Genomic DNA, 22,337 nt, shown 5'->3' on the forward strand with positions numbered 1-22,337 from the left:
AACCAGCGACACGTTTCCGACCTGATATTTAATTATGTGTTTTACTGTACCGGCTCTTACGTATCTATGACAGAGAATCTCACAATTCTTCTCCATGCCACTTTCTCTCCTGTAACTGGAGGTACACTGAAGATTTCTAATCTACTACTACCTACTAACATAATATGTTTAGCCTAAACACGATCACCCTAGAATCAGATTGGCAGCGCACCGTTGCATCCACTGCATCTACTGATCTACTACGTACTAACATAATATAGTACACTGCCGGTTTGATTACAAAGGAGTCACTGACGATCAGGTGTGACGTGGCAGCATCCCTCATCCAATCCCTTCACTTGCATTGATCAAGGACTGCACTACGAACACCCTCCAACATTTAGCTTAGGATAGAGATGGTTAACGTTTTTTGGACTAGAAGAACGTGAAGTGATCGTAAAAAAACGTGAATACTAGGGAAGAACCTAATATCAAATAATTAGAATGGGTGAGGCTTCAAATCCAGGTCGTAATCCACCATCTCGTGAAACTAGTCGGATGATCCCTGGGCGTTTCTCTGAAGTGATTGTTACCATGACACGGTGTTGGCATCTCTTGTTAATATCACGTTGTGGATGTCGAGGATAATAAAAAGAAACATCGGCGTGACCGATCAATGCACAAAAATTGGGAAAACATAGCGTTGATTCCCGGTGATCGTGTAAGCAACGAGTGGAAACGGCCCTAATGTGGTTGACTCCCAGTTTTCCATGCTGAGAGTCAATTTTCCCAATAATCACCGTTTTTCTAACCACCTCTGAACTTCCTTCCAACCTCGAAAACCTGATGCAACAAAGCTTGCTAAAAGGTGGGGTTCTTTGTTGAAATTCGTTATTATAGGACCATGTTTGGTTTATGATTAACTAATGTCACAGACTCACATACAGCCTTAATTAGTTATGTTTTGGCACAAAGTGACCAATGGAATGGTTTCCACAAGTTCGGAACCACATGGCTAAGGAAGTCAAAATAGGGTCAATGAACCAAATAACTAACCACCTAAAAGTGTCAAGCCACATCATAAAGAAACATGTGCAATTGTCAACTTTGGCATTTTAATCTCGATCGGCGTGTCAGAGCATGTCACTGGTTTTATGTCCTCCTACATGCTCCAAGTCCCAAACCGTGATCCAACAAAGTACAGCTTTATAAATTGTAAGCTGAACCGTTTTAAGCAAGGAATCGATGCCAAAGAAGCAGGATCAAACCCTACCAAAGAATGTGACTTTAAAAGAGAGGTACTTCTGTCACCACTACACCATGTCGTCGAATGCACTCCATCAATCCATATGTAGCCATGATTGATGCCCACAGGATGGAATGTATGTAAAGGCAACGCCTAAAGATGATAATTATCGCCTGAAGATCGATCGATCGATCGATCTCGCTAATTAACGGGCCATCTGCCCGTTATTACATACCAAATGGTACTCAGATCACACTGATCTGACCAACACACTAGCTGTCAGCCTGTCACCCGTTACAAGTGAATTATTGAGCTCCAGGCTAGTCAGACCAACGGATTCTGGCTAGCACAAAGAACAAATCTTCAGCGATTCCGGCGGCAGCAGCAGCGAGAACCTGACGAAACGGTCGCCATCTCCCAACCGCAACCATCGCGCGGGCCGGGCATGCGCACTCGGCGTCTGCGTCGGCGACGCAGCTGAGCTAGCTGTGGACGACAGGCATGTGGAAATGTGGAATAAACCAAACGACGTATTTACAAATGAAAAGTAATTTGTAAATAAAACTTTTATATACGTGCTAATAACAAACTAAAGGAGGAGTCCCTCCAGTTGTGGTGGACCGTCCTATCGAGCCTCGAGCTCCCACATTGCTTCTCCTCTGACGATGTTTCCTTCCACGAGTGGCACTGCTCTTGCTGACTCAATGTTCCGCGGGAGCATCATTATGGATTCGACACGGTCGTGACCCTTGGTGCGCGTTCCATTTGGAAGGAACGGAACAACCGTGTGTTCAATAACTGTTCTCTGCCCTGGTCCGATGTGATAATAGGCATGGTGCAAGAGGCCGCCCTTTGGCATCTTGCCCATCCCCCGTCGCCAACACTGTCTTCCTAGCGTGTTAGGTTTTTTGGTCGTCCCATTGTAATCGCAAGAATAGGTTTAAGTTCTCGTTTTTCTCTTTTTCCTCCTTTTATTCCCAACCCCTCCTCCCCCACCTCTTCTTTTTTTTTTGCCATCTGTGTAAATTTTATTCCTCTGTGTAATCCTTTTACGTATTCCCAAAAAGAGCAAACAAAAGGAGAATGCTAAAAAATAAATTTTGATGAAAAAAATTCCTAAAATCAGCTACAAATTTAAGGTTGAAAATTTAAAATTTGGTTGATAAACATAATGAAGCCGGACGCTTCAGTGTGCGCGCTGAGACAGCTAGAGGATAGAAACAACCAAGCAGCAAAGCTACCTTCCTACCGCACACTAGCTACCTTTGAGGCATAGGTCGCCTCTCGCCTTTCAGAATTTTCAGGGCCTCATGATTCTGCCATGGATGTAACAGCGAGACGTCGATCCCGATCGATCGACGGTGTAACTTCCGATCAAATCTCAGCAGCACGCATTCCGTTCTCGAGTAGTAGGATCCGCGAGCACGGCGACAACGGACGGACGGAAGCTTGCGTTCTTGATTTCCTTGGCGCCATTATGCTTGCTTGATTAGTGAGCGTACGTGCGAGATTAGTTGCATTGCACAATCGCGCATATGCAACGGGTGAAGCGACAAAAAAAAAAATATCTGCGTGTCAAAAGCGGAATGAATTGATCCTGGAAAGTTTCAGGTTCACACGTGAATCATGAACGGCTTGGCCATTTTCGTATCCCACTGGATTGCATGCTGGCACTCGCGCGCTCGTCCATCACAACGTCAGATAGCACGCTGCATATGCTGTCCATTTTCTAGTACGCTGGCCGCTGGGCCGTCGTCGTACTGAAGAGCGAACGACTGAACTGCTCAAGTACTAGCACGGTAGCTGATGCTTACTCGTAGACTTACCTCCTTCACATTATAAGTGCAGCCATGATTTTTCGTACCCAACTTTAACCGTCCGTCTTATTTGAAAAAATTTTAAAAAAAATTTAAAAACATAAGTCACGAGTAAAGTACAATTCATGTTTTATCATCTCATAACAATAAAAATACTAATTATAAAAAAATTTTAGATAAGACGAACGATTAAAGTTGGACGCGAAAACTTATGGTTGCACTTATAAAGAGACGGAGGGAGTACACGCCAAGGCCAGCAGAGAACGTACTGTCCGTCCGTTTCTCATGCCACAGTCGCAGTTCCAGTCAAAGTTTTTTCTCGTCACGGCGTCTGAAATCTTCTCTTTGTGTGTCCCCTATCTCCGGCACGGTTTATGTCACAATTTTCATGCCAGCTTGACAATGTTGGCGATGCGCCGATGCCACGTTTGTGCCAAGGCCCATTGTCCCCATCAGAGTTTTCCAAACCGCCGATAACCGCGCAGTTATGGGGTACTAAGGGCTCGTACAATGATTTTTATTAGTGGTCTTTCTATTTCTATACAAGTAAATTTGATAACATGAAAAAAAGAGTATGGTTATTATGCATAACAACGGTTCAGAGTCGACTCTTAGTATTTATTTGAGCAAATTTTGTTGCATGGTAGTGAAAGAAAGGAAAGAAGAGTAAGAAAAAATATTTTTGATATATTAATGATTAGAGATCGTATTGTCTCTATCTGCTGTAGAATGCTACTCTCTAGATAACGTAGAGCTTATATCTGACTCTATCTTTATACATGCCCTAAAAGAAACCGCAATAACCTCCTTAAATTTAACTAAATTTAAAAATTAATTTAAAATTTTGATAAATTTTATACGATTTGTCACGGTTACTATGGGTACCGCTTATCGTCGGGACACGATAATCCCGGTCCGGTGGTCTGAGAAACGCTGGTCCCGCAACTCGCGATTTGACGATTTGTCTTGCACAGATCACCGGCTACAATTCGCGAGCTCCATCAATCCCATACCTGTGCTAGCTACCTGCCACTGTACAGACTCCATACATGTTACTCCTACTACTAGTACTAGATGCTACACCGTGTAGCAGCGCACTGTTTCGCCGCTATGTAGAGTGAAACGGCCACTCCGCTTTCAGGCCGCACGTAACATCGCGCGGAACTCGCCACGTCAGCCGGAACCCACTGATGACACGCACGCACCAACAGTGTGTCACCGCAGACGACAAGACCGTCGCGCAGGGGACACTCCCACATCTCACGTCGTCTCAGCCCCCCAGAGCATCCGCTACATTCACTGACATGTGGGACCCACCTTTGGTGGGGTAGCTGGTGCCAGCGGAAGGGGGGAAGCACCGGCGCCAGCGTGGCCGCTTCTTCCCCACTGGGCCTCCGCGTTTGGTTGTTTCTGGAGCCCCTGGAATTCCACTTCATTTATTATTGTTCCCCCCTGAAGCTGACGTCTGGGGCCCACCTAGGGATGTGGCCCATGTCTCATTGGGTAGGTGCTGATGGCCAGGTGTTTCGCGTGTTTTTGTGACCGCGCCCCGGTTCAACACGCCGAAGTGGCGGCTTGCGGTTAGTCGCTGGCTGGTGGGGCATGCGAGATACCCGGGCCCACGTGTCGGTGAGAGGAGGATTTCTGGAAGAGAGGAGCGCTTCGCTTCGCGTGGGGGGGGGGGGGGGGGGGGGGGCGAAACGCTCGCATTTGCCACTCCTGGCGAGGCAAAGCCTCTCCAACTTTCTCCTAACGAAAACCACGCCACGAGAAGGAAGTTAGCCAACGACGCTGGAATTTTTTGAAAATTTCAGAGAAAATTTACCGGAGGAGTTCGAATTTCTTTCGAGTATGAGGAGGAGAGTTGCACTGAGCACGGCGATTGCGTTGTTAGTGGGTGCTCAATTATGTGTGGCGGCGGAGGTGGAGGTCGCCGGCGCCGGCGGTGGGGTTGTGCGGCGGCGGTCGCTCCACCAGCCGTTCTTCCCAATCGAGTGGTCGCCGCCGCCGCCGATGTCCGGGAGCGAGGCCGTCCCGCCGCCGCCGCCTGCGGCCGCGGCGTCGGCCACCACCGGCGGGGGGCGGTCGACGACCACCGTCATGAACACCGTCGCCATCGCGCTCTCGGCGGGCCTCGTGGCGCTCGCGGTGGCGTCCTACTCCTGCTGCCTCCTGCTGCGGCGACGACGACGCGAGGAGGAGGACGACGGCGACCGCGCCGCGAAGCGGGCGGTGGGGGCGGCGGCGGCGGTGGCGGCGAGAGTCCCGAGCGATGTCGGGAGCAGCTCCCGCCAGCACCGGTCGCCGCCGCCGAGCTCGACGGCGTCGGACGCGATATACCTCGACCCGCTCACGACGCTGGTGGAGGTGCGCCAGCACGAAAAGAGCCCGGACCTCCGCCCGCTCCCGCTGCTGAAGCAGCCGAGCCCTGACCTCCAGCCGTTGCCGCCGCTGAAGCGGCCGGAATCGCAACCCCCGCCTCCGCCACCGTCCACTCCGCCGTTGACCACCACGGGGTATTCCACCGACGAGGAGGACCAGGCCACGTACTACACCGCGCCGAAGACCGCCATGTCGTCGTTCAGCCGGAGCACGAGCCAGCACAGCACGCTGGAACAAACAGCCATGCCGCCCATGGCCGCGCCTGCACCGCCGCAAACCAATCCCCCACGACCTGTTCGTCCGCCACCGCCGCCGCCCCCGCCGAGGCAGAGGCTGCTCCGGCCGCTCCCGGCAGAATCGCCGCCGCCCGCCGCGCTGGCCAATCTGGAACTAACCGGTTCCCCCGTCAAACCCGCTGTTGAAGACAGGGGAGGCGAGAATTCCGGCGCCGCGCGGCCGCCCAAGCCGCCGCACCTGAAGCCACTGCACTGGGACAAGCTCCGGGCAATCTCCGGCCGCACCACCGTGTGGGATCAGGTCAAGAACTCCGACACATTCCGGTGCGCCCCCCTCTCTTCACCCCCCCCCCCCCCCCCCCCCTCCATTCTTCCACATTACCCCCATCTCTCTGTTTCAACTGAGCTGTCTATCGATGGCGCGGCAGCGTCGACGAGGAGGCGATGGAGAGCTTGTTCCTGAACAGCGGCGGCGGCGGCGCGGGGAGCTCGGACCCGGCGGCGAGGAGGGGGGGATCCGGGAAGCAGGAGAGGCGGTTGCTTGACCCGAAGCGGCTGCAGAACGTCGCGATCATGCTCAAATCGCTCAACGTGGCCGCCGACGAAGTGATTGGTGCACTCGTGCGTGGTGAGATTGTGCTCTCAATTTCTTACTTCTCGCATGACGTATGTGGTGTTTGGTCCCCTACTACTGTGTCATTGTGGAATTTATCAATTACTACTACTGTTATGTGCTATGCTCTCTGCAATTCCGGTGGCCACATGTCATTGCACAGTAGTACAATCTAGTCACTGTTAAATTAAGCACACAAACATATAGTACCTGACAAGTGATTTGGTTAGTTTTTTTTTTTTTTGGAAGATGAGTAAGCCTGTTTGGTTTCTGGGGTAAAAAAAATTCTCAGAATTACCTTACTGCTATCAGAGAAGGAAATGAAAGATTAGCTAAATGGGAGAAATTCCAGCTTTTTGACTGTACTTAATTTTCTACTAGATGCTAGGTTAGCATAATTTATCAATTCACTCTGTGCTACCGTTGAATTTCTGACTCTTCTATTCATCTGAAATCGACAATGAAAGTCGGGGCATCTGTATGCCACAAATCATAAATCACATGTCAGTATGCCACCAAGACCTCAATGTCCTTACAAAATCATATTTTTAGTAATCTTGTTGACTGAACGGCAGTTTTTGAGATATTTAACTCTGTACTCATCACTATAATCAGTAAATATTTCTAGAAGTGTCACACTGTTCTACAACGACGCACAAATTATACCTGAAGGTTCTCGAAATTTCAGGCATAAGCAATTGTCGTATTGCTCACCTAACAAATATGAGAGTACATGCCTAGCATACCAGGGAATCTCTCTCCCTCTCCAATTCCCCAACATGACACCTTTTCCTTTAATTTTGATGTGAACTGATAGAGAAGGCTCCTATACTTGTCCTGCCTTTTGACCTCCATTGTCACATTCAATTATATTTTTGGTGGGGGGTTACTTTCATAATCAAATTTTCTGGATGTAATGCGTTCCAACAAGGATAATTTGTGCACCATAAGTCCGATGATTACATGGCAATGCTGTGTTTGTTCCAAATAAGCTTCTATTGGTTGATGTTAAGTTTCTAGAGCTGAGATCCTGAGACTGTGGGTGCAAGTGACTGGACTGGAGTATCACTATGCGATGAAACATGGACGTTTTCTTTTTGTTATGTAACTTTTTAATTTGTTGGTACATATACTTTTGTGAATAGCCAGTGATACAGTCTGTTGCCAAAAATATATTTTTAAAGAAACAGTGATGTAGCATCATTGGTCATGTCATGTTAGGCCATGGTGAGATCAGTAGGCAGATTGTGACATGGATAGAATAGGCGAGATGCATCTTTCACAAAGACACTAGTGCTTTACCTTTTCGTGTCTGTTCTGTATTGTGATAATGTTATATTACATGTCTGTATTTTCAATGTGATAATAGCTGCATTTACTAGTGGCATGCACACAGATGAGCTGTCAGTTGCTTTAGAACTTCTGCACTATTAGTTTGTAGAACGTAGATTATGAGGACTTCCTTGCCAATTTTCATTATCCAAATTAAACTTACATCTTCATTTCAAGGTTTGTTTTCTCATTTTATTCATCACAAACCATCAACTTCTCTCTTATATTGGCCTACAGACGTGTCACTCGTTTATCGTTTGAGCTGGAAATAATTGGTGATATAATTTCTATTATTTTTTATTGTGAATATGTTAACACAATATTCTTGAGTTTATCATGTCCAATTTGTGAACCAGGATTCTATAGGTTTTGTGAGTTACTAATCCATTCTTAAAGTAATTGAATAACAAATTAACTTGGTTGATATTACATATATTGCTCATTGTTAAAAAAGGACAGTTGAAATTCTTGTACACCGAAACAAATCTGGTTGAATTATAGAAGTGGTTGTAGTAGGTCTAAACGTCTAGTTTCATCAATGCCTTACTGTCAAGGGACATCCCTTACCAAACTTAGGTGTTTTATTGCCTGATCTTGAATAGTACAATCATCTTTCAGGTTGTTATTTGACCATCTATATATGCTAAGAAATATGTTTTCTTTTTGTAGATAAAGGCATATTGCATTCCGTACTAAAAACTACATATGTCATCATGATAAGCATGTCACATTCCGTGCTATAAACTCCATCATATGTCATGAGTGATAAGTTGTCAGAGATCACGACTGTGTTGGGAGGCTAACTACCAGTGAACGCTATTGATTATTGTTGTTGGTGTACAAATAAAATTCAGTAGAAACCATAACTGAATTATTGCTTCTTTACCCATGCACAGTGACTTGTATCCCCAGATTTTCCTATTATTTCTATTGTTAGGCGTCTCGCCCGGCGAAAAAAATTTTTGCCCGGCGAAAATTGTTAGGCGTCTCCGTATGTGGTTGGTATACATCAACTAGAATTATGAATGCTGTGAACCTTTGTGGGATTATTTAATCATCACTGTTACGAGCATGCACGGTTTCCTTAGGGAATTCCTATTATAGAAAAGGTTAATGCTGTGTATGCTACAGTAGTGGGCCTATGATGCAGTTGTTTTCTTATGATGTCACATGGCAACATTCATTGGCTATGTTGGATACTTGGATCCAACAACTTCCATTCCAACTGGAGTATTTGTTTATTGTCCAGAGCCAACATATCTCATCAATAGTTCAATACATTTGGCGTGATATTTAAAACATAGTTGACAGTACTCAGTGAAAACTCTTGCATAACTGCATTACTTTTTGGAGTATGAATGATGCAACTTTTGCCTGATTTAGTTATAAATGTTTTAATCTGTGTTACCAGGAAATCCTGAAGATTTAGGATCTGAGTTCTATGAAACACTAGCTAAGATGGCACCAACAAAAGAAGAAGAATTGAAACTAAAAGGTTATAGTGGCGATTTGTCAAAAATTGATCCAGCAGAGCGCTTTCTGAAAGATGTACTTGGAGTTCCTTTTGCCTTCGAGAGAGTGGATGCGATGCTGTACAGAGCAAATTTTGACAATGAAGTGAATTATTTAAGGAAATCTTTTGGAACATTGGAGGTAAAATAGCTATGATGATCTTATCATTCCATGAAGTTTACAATACTTCCTCCATTTTACCTACCAATTATATCAAATTACCAACTGTTTAGATATTATTCTCTTCTCTTAAAAAATGTAAATTTAAGATAGGTGTTTTCATGCTTCACAAAAGATATGCCACACATTCTAAGTTTCTCACCCGTGAGCTGTCCCCCAAAAAAAAAAAATCAAATAGATCACTTATCAAACTTCTGAATTCTCAATTATTTTGGAGTAAAATGTAATATTCCTTCAGAAATCTTTCAGGCAGCCTGTGAAGAGTTAAGAAGCAGCAAACTGTTTTTGAAGCTGCTAGATGCAGTTCTAAAAACCGGGAACCGCATGAATGATGGAACCAATCGAGGCGAGGCGAGGGCTTTCAAGCTTGATACTCTCCTAAAGCTTGCAGACATCAAGTCAACAGATGGTAGAACGACATTGCTTCACTTCGTGGTTAAAGAGATCATCCGATCAGAAGGCTTCGATTCTGATCAGAGCGCGGTTAATCCTGGCAGCGGCAGCAAGGAACAGTTCAAAAGGGACGGCTTGAAATTACTTGCAGGGCTCAGCAGTGAGCTCTCCAACGTGAAGAGAGCGGCCACACTGGAGATGGACACACTGAGCGGCAACATCCTGAGGCTCGAAGCCGATCTCGAGAAGGTGAAGCTTGTCCTACAGCTCAAGGAGACTTGCTCAGATCAAGGCGCGAGCGAGAACTTCTTCCAGGCAATGGTTGTCTTCCTCAGAAGAGCAGAGGCAGAGATCAAGAACATGAAAACCGCAGAGGAGAACGCGTTGCGCCTCGTGAAGGAGACGACGGAGTACTTCCATGGCGACGCCACCAAGGAGGAGCCTCACCCTCTGAGGATATTCGTGGTGGTGGATGAATTCCTCCTGATACTGGACCGTGTTTGCAGGGACGTCGGCAGGACGCCGGAGAGGGTGATGATGGGCTCCGGTAAGTCGTTCCGCGTCACCGCAGGTACCTCATTGCCGCCTCATCGGAATGAGAACCGGCGAGTTCTTAGCTCCTCCGATGAGGACAGCTCGTCATCTTAGGAGCAAACATTTTTGGTGCATAGGTTAGCTGATAAGATTTGAGAGTAGTGATTCTTCCGGAGCTGAACATTGTGGTGTATAGACTGTAATCACCGTCAGAAATAAGGGAGTCGTCACTGTCTGTCACTGTTAAAAGTAGATGTTTACCAAAGCTAAAGAAAGGTAGCTGTACAAACTACAAAGGCATTCAGTATTATGGTAGTATGTTCTTACCATTCAGCTCAAATAGCATCTGTTTGAGAATTATCATATTAAGAGAAAATATATTTGTTGGAAGTGTAACTTCAGTTTTCTTTTCAATATAGTCATGTTACCGCTGAACAAATCTATGCACCCTTTGAACAAGTCATGAACAGATTTCGTGGTCGAAAGTGACAATTCAATTATCAGCTCGGTAGCGTCATTTTAGAGAAACTAGCTGTTGCGCGGCCACCACCCAAACAAAATCCACCACCCAAACAAAATCATCTATTTTTTAGTATGATTTTACTTAAAATTTATTAAATAGCTATCTCATTGTCTTAAGATTTTAAAAGACCAAACCTTATCATCCTCGCGTTTCTAATTATATAGTTTTTAAAAGTCACACCATGTGCTACCTCTTATGTCATCTCATTCTTTATTTGCTTGCTCGATCTACCACTATTTTTATTCATTTTTCTTGGAACCTTTAAAAATTGCATTTTATAGTTTTTAGAGTTTATTGTCATGTTGGGTTTCGTTTTTATAATTTCTAGATGTCCCGTCAAACGTTGCCATTATATTCCTCTACGGCCCGTCCACTGTTTCTTCTCTTTGTTGTCATTAAGATTTTAAAAATCGAACATAATTATCGTTTGGGTTCATTTTTACTTTCTAGAAGTCCCGCCAAATCATCAGCGGCTTTGCCATTGTACTCCTCTACGGCTTGCCCGCTGCCTCCCCTCTTTATTGTCATTGAGATTTTAAAATTAAACATGATTATCATTGGGTTTTTTTTTACTTTTTTGGAAGTTCCAAACCTTTAAAAATTGGACTTGTAGTTTTTTTTTATAATTTTTAGAAGTTCCATCAAACGATGCCACTATGCCCCTCTACAGCCCGTCCATCGCCTACACTTTATTGTCATTGTGATTCTAAAAATCAAACATAACTATCGTTGGAATTCATTTTTTATTTTCTAGAAGTCCTGTCAACCGTCGGCGGCTCTGCAACTATACTCTTATACACCCCGCCCACTGCTTATCCTTTTTATTGTCATTGAGATTTTAAAAATCGAATATGATTATCAATAGGGTTTATTTTTTTTTACTTTCTAGAAGTCCCAACAACTGCTTTACTTGTTTGCTTCACGGCATGCTTGGCGTCCCTCCTTTTAATCGTCATTAGGATTCTATTTGGTGTTTTATTAACAATTTTTATATGTCGTATCAACCGCCACCACTCTACTCCTTTATAGGCATATTACTTAATTTATCTCGTCATGTGTTTTAGATGGTCTTTTCTTTCAATAGTCTTTATTTTTATCACAAATTTTAGTTATTTATAAATTGTATTCCTAATTGAAATCTTATTTTTCTTTTTCTAATTTCAGAATTTATTTTTTAAAAAATTAGTTAATATCGTATTGTGTTCTTTTAATGTTTTTATTTTTTATTTTCAATTTCAGTTGTTTCAAAATTGTATTCCTACTAGAATTCTCTTTTAATTTTTATAATTTTGGATATTATTTTATTTTTTATTCAAAATTTTAATTAATCTCATATTAGGTTCTTATATGGATTCTTCTTTCAATATTGCTTATTTTTAATTCCGAATTTCAGCTAATTTTAAATTGTATTCCTACTTAAACTCTTCTTTTATTTTATTTTGCTAATTTCGGATTTATTTTTATTTTTATTCTGAATTTAATTAATTTCGTATTGGGTTCTTATATGGGTTCTTATATGGGCTCTTCTTTTAATATTCTTTATTTTTAATTCCGAATTTCAGCTATTTTTAAATTGTATTTCTATTTGGACTCTCCTTTCCTTTTCTAATTTTTGATTTTATTTTATTTTTATTTCGAATTTTGATTAATCTCGTATTGGGTTCTTATATGGAAACTTCTTTCAATATTGCTTATTTTTAATTCCGAATTTTAGTTATTTTTAGGATGTATTCGTACTTGGACTCTCCTTTTCTTTTCTAATTTTGGATTTTATTTTATTTTTATTTCGAATTTTGATTAATCCCGTATTGGGTTATTATATGGAAATTTCTTTCAATATTACTTATTTTTAATTCCGAATTTCAGCTATTTTTAGATTGTATTCCTACTTGGACTTTCCTTTTCTTTTTTTTTCTTTTTCTCCGATTAATGTGGGAATTTCGAATGTGGTGCCTCCTTTTCGAGCTGTCTTAATAATATAATAGATTTTCAGTCAGTTAGTGCTATTTGGAGAAATTTTCAGTTGAAAGAAGGATTGGGGTGCGTTTGGTTCTTTGCCAAACCTAACCAGGTAACCAAATTTTAAGCATTGCTATTTTTTTTCGGTTTGGTTGATTTTATTGAGTTACATTTACCGATCACTACAATCCAAAAGATTAAGGAATTAAATTTAAAAATATACTATTCATTCAATTTTTTCTCAGTAATATTCGGGATGTAAAATTTTTTAGGGAAATATACCATTGGTCTCGCTCAACCGTTAAGCGAAAGTGACGTGGGAATGACGTCGCAGGCGGTATCGCTTAGGGAAAGCGCACTTTCGTGTAACGGTTGTGCAAGACCGACGGTATATTTCTGTAAAAAAAATTTGTATCCTGAATATTCGTGAGAAAAAAAATCGAATGACCAATATATTTTTAAATTTAATGCAAAGATTAAGTTGATGAGAAACGACGAGCAATTTATTTTATATCCTAACACTAACACACGTGAGGCAAACAATTTATTTTATACTCAGTTACTTTCCCAAAACTTTGGCAATAGCCAACTCTTGCCATTGCCAAAAAAAATTGGCTAAGACTACAAACGACACCAAACCAACAGGCTGTTGGAAATGTTTGGACTTGACCTGAACCGTCCACATCTTATGGGCCTCTATATTTGGGCCTTACATTTTCCCAACAAAAATAACAATACGAATCTTGATGGGAAGTTTAGACGGCTGAGATTTCGCGGTAACCGCCATTCAAACCCGCCACCGAGTTCCCCGCCACAAACTCCGCCCCGCTCTCTCCGAACCATCAAACAATCTCGCACCACTTTCTCTTTCTCTCTCTCTCTCTCTCTCTCGTCGCGTGTCGTGTCGTCCGGAAATGCCGCCGGTGTCGTCGTCGACGTCGAGGCCGGCGTCGCTGCCGTCGTCGCCGCACAGGCCGGCGCTCCGGCCGGGCAGCCTGCAGCGGCTGCTCCGGCCGCCGGACCCCTCCGACGACGACGGCGCCACCCCCACGGCGCCCCGCTCCTCCCGCGGCGGCGGCCGCGTCCTGCTCCAGGTCACCAACATCACCCCCGCGCTCTCCGGCGCCGACCCTTTCTCCGGCCACCACGGCTTCTACCTCCGCCTCTCCGACTCCGCGCGCTCCTGCTACGTCTCCCTCCACGCCGACCACGACGACCTCATCCTCACCAACGGCCTCCACATCGGCCAGGTCATCGAGGTCGAGCACCTGGTACCGTCCGTCCCGGCGCCCGTGCTCCGCCATTTCCGCGTCCTCCCCGGCCGCTACCCCTGCATCCAGCAGGAACCCGCCGACGACGCCGCCGCCGGCGGCGCCGCGGCGGAGATCAAGGAGGTCGTGTCCGAGCGCCCGCGCCGCTCGTCGCCGACGCCCCCCATCCCGGGCGAGAGGAGGGCGCGGCAGGCGGGCGGCGGCGGCTCCCCCTCCGCGATCGGCTACCGCCACAGGTCACGGTCGATATCGAACTTGTCGGAGGCGGGCGCGGCGGCGAGGAGGAGCGGCGCCGCCGTCCTGGGGAAGCTGAGGAAGGTCAGCGTCACGTCCATCGACGGCACCAGCACCGACGACGACGACGAGGAGTCCGACGTGTCGTCGCTGTCCTCGGCGAGGAGGAACTGGGATTTCACCGGAGGCGTCAAGGACAGGAGGCCCGTCGCTCCACGGAGACGCGGGAACAGCGTAAATCCATTTCTTTGAATCTCCCAAAATTTCGCGCCAAATAACACACAAATTGCAACAAATCAAAGCTGATTCGGTCAATTTTTGGTCTATCATTTAGGTTTCTCCAAGTAAATCCGGCCCAAACTCTACTATCACGCAGAATGATGATCCGATGGAGTCGGTGAGGAGGAAAGCCGAGAAGGCATTCAACGTGCTCTCCAAGAGGGCGTCTGCTAAGATGACCAGAGAAAGCTCTAATTGCACGGTGGCGACGCCGCAGAGCGCTGCGGCGTCGAGCAGCATCAAGTGGTGTGAGAGCAATGTGATGTGGAGCACACTTTCATCAAGCTTGCTGAAGCATGGAAAGGTATACTGGTATATCTCCCTAGTTGATTCTACTGCATTTTTTTTTTGCTTGGTTCTGTTCTTTCAACAAGTTAATTCTGGTGATTATTGTTTGCCCCCAATTGCAGGAAGCAGTGAAGCAGAGAGATATGGCACTGCAGGCTGTGCTTGATGGATTGCTAGAGGCATCTACCACTGAGAAATTGATAAAATGCCTGAGGTGAGTGATGTTTAGAGCTTATGTAGAATTGGCGAGAATGATTGGGTGAAAATTTTACATGAGGATTGAGAAATTTGGGAATAATACAGTCCGTTAGAACAGTAAATTTGATTGATATCTGATTTCACTTAATTATAGAATTGTATGATCAAGTTTCTATACTTGTAAATAACATTGCACCATGTAATTGATAGTTCATTTCCCCCTTTTTTTGCAGTACTTACTCTGAACTACAATCTGACAAGGAAGAAAACCCAAAGGAGCTCATCGACAGGTTCTTGAAATTCTCTCAGGAACTGGATCATGCTATCTTCATCGCCCAATCACAGACCAAAATTAGGCATGTAAAAGCATGTGGTTCCAATTCAACATCCTCAGCTTCAACCAAAGCTGCTTTGAAGGCTGCATTGGATAGGAAGCAGTCTGCCATCTTATGGATCAGAGAAGCCATTGAAGCAGACCTCTCACCTTTTTCTAGCCATACAAGACCCACTGAATCACCAAAGCTACCACTGGCAGAGTCAAAGCCTATGACCCCATTGTTCTGTTGTTCCAAGCCAAAGTGCAACTGCAGCAAAAGGTCCTCAAGGAAAGCATCTGATGGTTCCTCTCAAGGAAGTAACATGAGTGCTGCCATGGACCTGGCTGTAGCACTGAGATCAGAGTGCAACTGTTGGTTCCTCAAGTACATCGACAAGTTCTTGGACGATATCGAAAGCGAGACCATGTATGCACCATGTGATTCCCAAGTTGCAGGCCTTCTGCAGCAGCTTAAAAGGGTGGATGACTGGCTCAACCGTGTCGCGCTACATGAGAGGATGCTTTCGGTTGACCGAACAAACAAGGATATCATGTTTTCTGAAGAAGAGGAGAGCGATGCGTGCGAGAGGGTACGGAGAAAGATTTATGGAGCCCTTTTAAGGCATGTTCAATATGCTGCAATGGCGCTAGAAGGTCTAAATGGTGTAATTGATGAAGAGAAGGACGAGAGAAAATAACAGTAACTGTGCAAAGAGCTTTATCAATATATAGAATGAACAAATAAATTTTGTGTAGCTGCAGATAATATAAGTTTACCATCGTCAGAATTCTAGCTGGTAGAAGCATGTTAGGCATAACTTCCAAATGCTGTCTGATAAATGTTGGATGCTCTGATGGTATTGTTGCAACTATTGCTAATCTTGTCTGTGATGAGACATGGCATCCAAAAACTAACAATTGCCTCAAGTGCGACTTTAAGGCCATGAAAGATCTGAATAGTACTATTGGTGAACCTAAGTAGGACATTGAAACAAAGCTGAGGATATCTGGCGCAATTTACACTCTGATCAATTACTTGCTACACTTGTCATTACATACTTGCATACATGCTCATGACTGCATCTCACATTTCATTACATGTTCTTCGGTACATTTCAATTTGTGTTGATGTACTGGTGATGTCAATTGTCAAGTGTACTGCCTTTTTCAAAGTTAGGGCCCCTTTGAATCAAAGGAATTATGAAGGAATTTTATAGGATTGAAATCCTATAGGAAATTTTCCTATGTAGCCCTTTGATTCAAAGGATTGAAGTTTTCCAAATCCTACAAATTTCCTATGGAATGGCTTATAGTATATAGTTTTTGGAGGAAACTTAGCAAGAGGTCCAACCTCTTGGAAAAAATCCTTTAAGTCTATATCTCTCATCCGATTCCTGTGTTTTTTCTGTGGTCCAATCAAACGATCATTCCTATGTTTTTCTTGTGTTTTGCAATCCTCTGTTTTACGCTTACATTCCTGTCATAATCCTATGTTTTTCCTATTCCTCCGTCTTTTACAGGGATGAAGCAAAGGGTTTACCCCCTGTGTGTCTCTGGGTTAGTATGTGTACAACAAATTTTGAATTATTTTTTAGAAATTAGCCTACCTAGTACCTCTCTTTTGATAGGATTAAGCTTGTATTATTCCTGTCAATGTATATTTCTCTCTCAAAAAAATAAACAAGGTATAGGATTAGTGTTACAAATGCCAACACTGTGACATGAAAAATACTCATCTCAAATGGAAGTCAATCATATCACTTGATCTTTGATCATTAACATGATCATGATTACTTCCTCTTATGGCTTTATGGTAAATGCCAAGTAGTAGGAAGAAAAATGAATAAAGTTACATTACATGTATGATACTTGGGACTATATGGGCCAGAATCAATTAATCTCTATGCAATTCAATGTTAGCTCTGTATATCCGAGGCGATATTATTTTTGCAGAGAAGAGATGTTCAGATCAATATTGCTGATGTTGACTCCATTGTAAGCGATTGGTGCATACATCCACATGTCATCAGAGCTTAGCAACTGCACATGATAGTTTGCAGCAAAGTTAGGAAGGTATTTCACTTACTGTTTATAGAAAAATAATTTGGTTATTAACAATCCTTGGCTAGATGACAATGATATGTAATGTATCCACCTTAATCTGAAGTTGCAAAAATTTGACATACTGCACTGCTTCCTCCAGCATTGTACTGATGTCAACCTGTCAGATCATACTTATCAAGTTACACCCAAATTTCTTTGTACCAATTATCATGCTCAAATGTATGAGGCAAAAACTTAGTTATTGCCTGTAGTTAAGTTTCATATTGAGCTTACCTTTGTTCCATTGGGAACCAAGTTCTGCAGGATCCTCAATCTTTCATTGATCCTCTCTCTCCTCTTCTGTAGAACGGACAAATTTAACCTCATCAGAATTCCTTGAATCACTTTGTCATTTTTTTTACACATTTTATTTTATTTGTACTTACCCTTGCATAGAGACTCTGGGGATCGGTTGCCGCCCCACGGTTGGCCCTAGTACCCATCTTCTTCGAGCTCGGCTTCGTGTTGCCCTCCAGGTTTCCTTCCTCTGAGGTGCAACTGCTAGAACTTTGCGTATCAATGTAGGTGTTGCCGCCTTCGTCGCTGCCAATAGGATCTTTTTTGCCAGCCTTCTTGCTCTTCTTTGATGCCTGTATCAGTTCATCAATCCAATTAGGCATGGAAAATAAAACAGCATGGTAACTGAAGTAGATCACTGTTCTATTAAGATATTTGCAGGGGCATACCGTCATGGCAGCACTAGACTTCCTCTTGGTAGCCACTGGTGTAACAACCTTTGTAGCTTCTTCCACTCTTGCTGATGGATGGTTGCCATGTGGAGGGCTGATCAGATCCTCAGTAAGGTAGGGGATGGCGCAATGCGTGTCGAGATCGGCGATCGGGAACGGATCCATGACCGGGAACTCAAAGCTTCCATAGCTATGAGCTGGATCAGGGAAGCTGGTGACGCTAGAGCTATGGCCATGCTGAGGCCAGCATTGTGGAGGCACATCGTAGTTGAGACAACCAGAAGAAGAATTGGAGTCGGTGTCAAGGCCAGGCAAGAACATCGCTGCCATTGCCTCCATGGACTCATCCATTTGCTCGTAGGTGAAGCAGTGATCACCATGAGCTCCAAGAAACTGCGCCATCGAGTCGGCCTCGATCAACGGCACCGCTGATGTGTATGATCTCTCCATTTCAGCAAGGTGAAAAGGCCTCAAGGCAAAGAAAAGCACTAGCTTAATTAGAGAGATGCTGCCGCTATAGTCAGCTGCAATGGCTGAGTTGCTTCTGCCATGCGTGTGATGAGAGGGTATTTGTAGGGTGGGTGCAGCTGGGTGGCCACCATTGCTGACCACGAGGATGGAGACGCCACACAAAAACAATTAATCATCACCAATTGTTTCTTGTTCTTGGCAAAGAAATGTTATCTCCAATCCTCAGAGGTCAACCCCGTGGGGACGGTGCTATGTTTGTTGGCGGCCGGATTCTTGATCTTGATATCGACAGTCCATAAACAAAACCAGCATGCGCAATTATGTCGCGGAGGTACGGCGAGTATTATTTATCTTCCAGGCAAGATTGGTATGATGGGGATTGTTTAGCCTTGAACCAAGAGATGCATTGGCCTCTGGCCATTTGCGCAATTACTACTCTCCCTTGTAGAACGTGGGAAGTGGTGGTGAGTTGAAGCGAGAGGCGGATGCAACGCAAGCAAATTAAAGATTATTGGGATTAAGCTCTTGTGTGGCTTGCTCAGTATCTAAAAAAGAGTTCTTGTGGATGCTGCATTATTGTGGTGAATGATCAGTAGATACACCAGTTCATGCCGTTGTGATCTCGTGCTTGCAATGGGAGCTGCAGAAACTACATATGTTGCCATTTCCTGCAACTTGGATAGCTGTCAGATCCTCAAGATGGGGGGAAGAACAGATTCCATTGCACGGAGCTGATGTTGCAACAAAAGTTCTTTTGTGCTCATTTGATCTTGCATAACCCATGTGGGTTCAATTATAACTTCAAGGTGTAATGTGAAGATTGTGGCAAGTCGTTTATATTTACAATAGGGATATTTGGTTATCATCACAATTGGTAAGTGGCCACCAATCTTTGTACTATGAACTAAAGAGCAGTAATCAAATATGGATATAACTATGTAACTGTTCTCTTTTTTTTTCTGTTGATAAATGATGACTTCTTTTTTGGGTGGAAGAATATGCAAAGTACAATCTCCATGTGAGACTTTCAGACTGAAAAAGGGTTTGCATCCGATCCAGGCAATGTTATTGGAAAAACAGAAAAAAAAACTTATCTTAGCTCTATAGTACGGGATAGGTGGTTGGATCTGCAAAACTCAAATTAGTCTTAACTTCTAAAAAAACTATAACTAGGCATCAAGTTGCTTTTTGTATTTTCTGATCACTACATATGTATTTTTTTTAATTAGAGTTCTACAGTTGATTCGTTGCTGTTTGTGACTTATTTCTGAACAGTATATTTGATATGGTGGTGTTCTTCTGAATGAATTGACAAGAGTTCCTACCCTTTTGCTTCAAAGAAACTCTTGCTTTGCAAATGTTTCATAAAATCAATTTAAATTCGTTCATTCTTTCACTTATATGAGATTATGAGCGGCAGATACATTTTTTAATGGGAGTATTCTGCACAGTTCAATAAGCCTAAAAATAATTAGCATTAGTTCCATTCCAGACAATTAAATATGCTTGTTCAGTACAGTTTAATAAGCCTAAAACAACTTTCAATAAACATAAAAGAATTATCACTAGAGTGAATTAAATATGAAAAATCGGTGATTGAATCTATTGTACTATACATCCATCGAATTCTTTAGCTTACCATGCATCGTTATTTAACTAATCTCTGTAAATGATTACAACAATCAACTAACTTGAGCTATCCACTGATATAATTTACATTATATAACGTTATTAATGATAGTCTAAGTACTTTGTTTGTACTTATATTTCAATTAACCCTACAACTCGTTTAGTATAATCTTATCATGATAGACTAGTAGCTATTCTGAAATTTTGTTGCATGTACTTCTGAAGCACTCTTAAGGCTAAAATTATATCTCTCTCTCCTTAAAATATTAAGGGTGGCTCCAAGAAGGCTAGAAGTCAATGTACTTGCACCATCTCTTTCTCCAAGTTATCACTTTTCAGTCATTGTTGGATCAATTGAGGCCACAATCTATTGTACTATTTCTCAAAATTGACTCACTTGATATATATTCTGCACCCAGTCTTAACTGGCAAAAACTGTACTACATTTGTGAGAAAAATTAGAGTATGTTGTCGGCTAGAGGTTAAAATAGGCGATATTTTGCACCTTGAATACTTGATGTTAGAATCAACTAGGGAAGAGAACAAATGGTGCTGCCAAAAAAAAATGATTGTAAATTGCACGCAACTCTTTTGTCTTTACTCCAGACAGATTACTTACTGCTAACTCATTGTCAGCTAAGGCAGTTGACATTTGCTTACTATGATATTAGACTATTATTATTTTTAGATTATTAGTAATTAACAGAGAAATATGCATACATAAGGGTTTGTTTTCTTCACTAAAATTGGTTGACTCTCGGTTCATAAACAGAGAAGGAAGTTTCCTTAGTGTCATTAAAGTAGGCAAACAGATTTCTGACTTGTTAATAAAATGTACATTTGGATTTAATTATACCGACTTCCTCATGTGTTTTTCCTGTCATTCTGAGTGCATTGAACCTATATCAAAGTATGCACATTTCCTCATTTAATTACAAAATTGAATAAGTCTAACAATAAAGTTTATGCTAAAATACACTGAACATTCTTAATTTTAGACAACTCTTACGAAAGAGTATTTCATAGTTGAGTTAATAATCCAGGAACAAAAAAAGCTTAGCCTTGGCTGTCACTCTTGTCACCAATCTAGGCAGCAGATCTTGTGTTGGAATAAAACCACACACACGGAATCGGTCAGCATTAGGCAGCACTCATGGTTCATTGCATTGGACGATAATTACCCTAATGCTTTCACTACTAATTAGCACTAAACCAAACTATTATGTATTTAATCCTACCAAAGGCTTCCCTGATCCATGGCAATTATCAAAATGATAAACTTAGTGGTTTTGATGCTAAGATGCAGTACTACTGTACTGCTTAAGAATCAATGACATGAATTATATTAACATATCAAGAAGATGCACGTACTCCCCTGCAGAACAGAAGGATTATCGAAATTGGGGTCCAAGTTGTTTAATGATTATTCGATCCTTGTCATGCTTTGACATGATTAAACTACCTAACCACCAATCCCTAACCACCTAGCATCTAATTAAACTCCTTGTCTGATGTAACTAACAGGATTGCATAAAGTAATCAATCAAGTACAACTCCATGGACCAAAGCAGAAACAGAAAAACAATTGTTGAGTTTACTAAGAACACTAGACCAACTTGCAGATCTTAGCATAACACGTAATCAGACGGGGGGAAGTGGCTATTGCTGGCTCTATCCTGCTTGGGTTCTTTGTTTTTTTTAGGCCATCCTCTTGTTGAGGTTACTGGAATGATGATGCAGAGTGTGCAATATTGTTTTATATAAAAAGGACGCTTTAGTACAGTATTGCCCTTTATTAGACAATTGCCCTTTATTAAGCCTCGTGTTGCATACGTACTTAAGCATACTGAGTACTCAATTAGCTCCTGCTTATTATAGCCTAAACTTTTTTTTTTTGAACGACTCGCACGAGACGGTGCGAAGTTCTATTGATAGAGCAGGAAAAAATTACAAGATTACGGTCCTAGAGGGTCGTAGCCAGGAAAAGGAAAGAAAAATACCACCACCCATACACCGACATCACCAACACACAAGCCCAGGAGAAGGTTAGCACTAGACCGGCCGCCGCTAAGCGTGACCGACCGCTACTAGACCGACAAAGGGACACAGACGAGATTGCCCCCAAGGGGATGCCAGAACGACGTCTTCAAGAA

The 22,337-nt window shown here is 43.0% G+C and overlaps 3 protein-coding genes across 3 annotated transcripts; 2 read left to right on the forward strand and 1 right to left on the reverse strand.

Moving 5' to 3' along the window:
- Positions 1–4,737: 4,737 nt before the first annotated feature.
- On the forward strand, positions 4,738–10,600 carry LOC127779909 (formin-like protein 13). The gene is made up of 4 exons (XM_052306840.1): positions 4,738–5,984; positions 6,089–6,288; positions 9,017–9,258; positions 9,547–10,600. Exons 1-4 carry the CDS (start codon positions 4,894–4,896, stop codon positions 10,336–10,338), a joined length of 2,325 nt encoding a protein of 774 aa, XP_052162800.1. The 5' UTR covers positions 4,738–4,893; the 3' UTR covers positions 10,339–10,600.
- Positions 10,601–13,605: 3,005 nt separating this feature from the next.
- LOC127780506 (uncharacterized) lies at positions 13,606–16,326 on the forward strand. The gene is made up of 4 exons (XM_052307427.1): positions 13,606–14,445; positions 14,546–14,794; positions 14,901–14,992; positions 15,210–16,326. The coding sequence occupies exons 1-4, from the start codon at positions 13,621–13,623 to the stop codon at positions 15,988–15,990; spliced, it is 1,947 nt and encodes a 648-aa protein (XP_052163387.1). The 5' UTR covers positions 13,606–13,620; the 3' UTR covers positions 15,991–16,326.
- A 622-nt stretch (positions 16,327–16,948) lies between these two features.
- On the reverse strand, positions 16,949–18,608 carry LOC127780552 (transcription factor RSL3-like). The gene is made up of 5 exons (XM_052307471.1): positions 18,082–18,608; positions 17,782–17,985; positions 17,630–17,695; positions 17,448–17,513; positions 16,949–17,332 (listed from the first exon to the last, which is right to left on the reverse strand). Exons 1-5 carry the CDS (start codon positions 18,532–18,534, stop codon positions 17,234–17,236), a joined length of 888 nt encoding a protein of 295 aa, XP_052163431.1. The 5' UTR covers positions 18,535–18,608; the 3' UTR covers positions 16,949–17,233.
- Positions 18,609–22,337: the final 3,729 nt, after the last annotated feature.

This window comes from Oryza glaberrima, chromosome 7 (assembly GCF_000147395.1).
Source record: "Oryza glaberrima chromosome 7, OglaRS2, whole genome shotgun sequence".
NCBI lineage: Eukaryota > Viridiplantae > Streptophyta > Magnoliopsida > Poales > Poaceae > Oryza > Oryza glaberrima.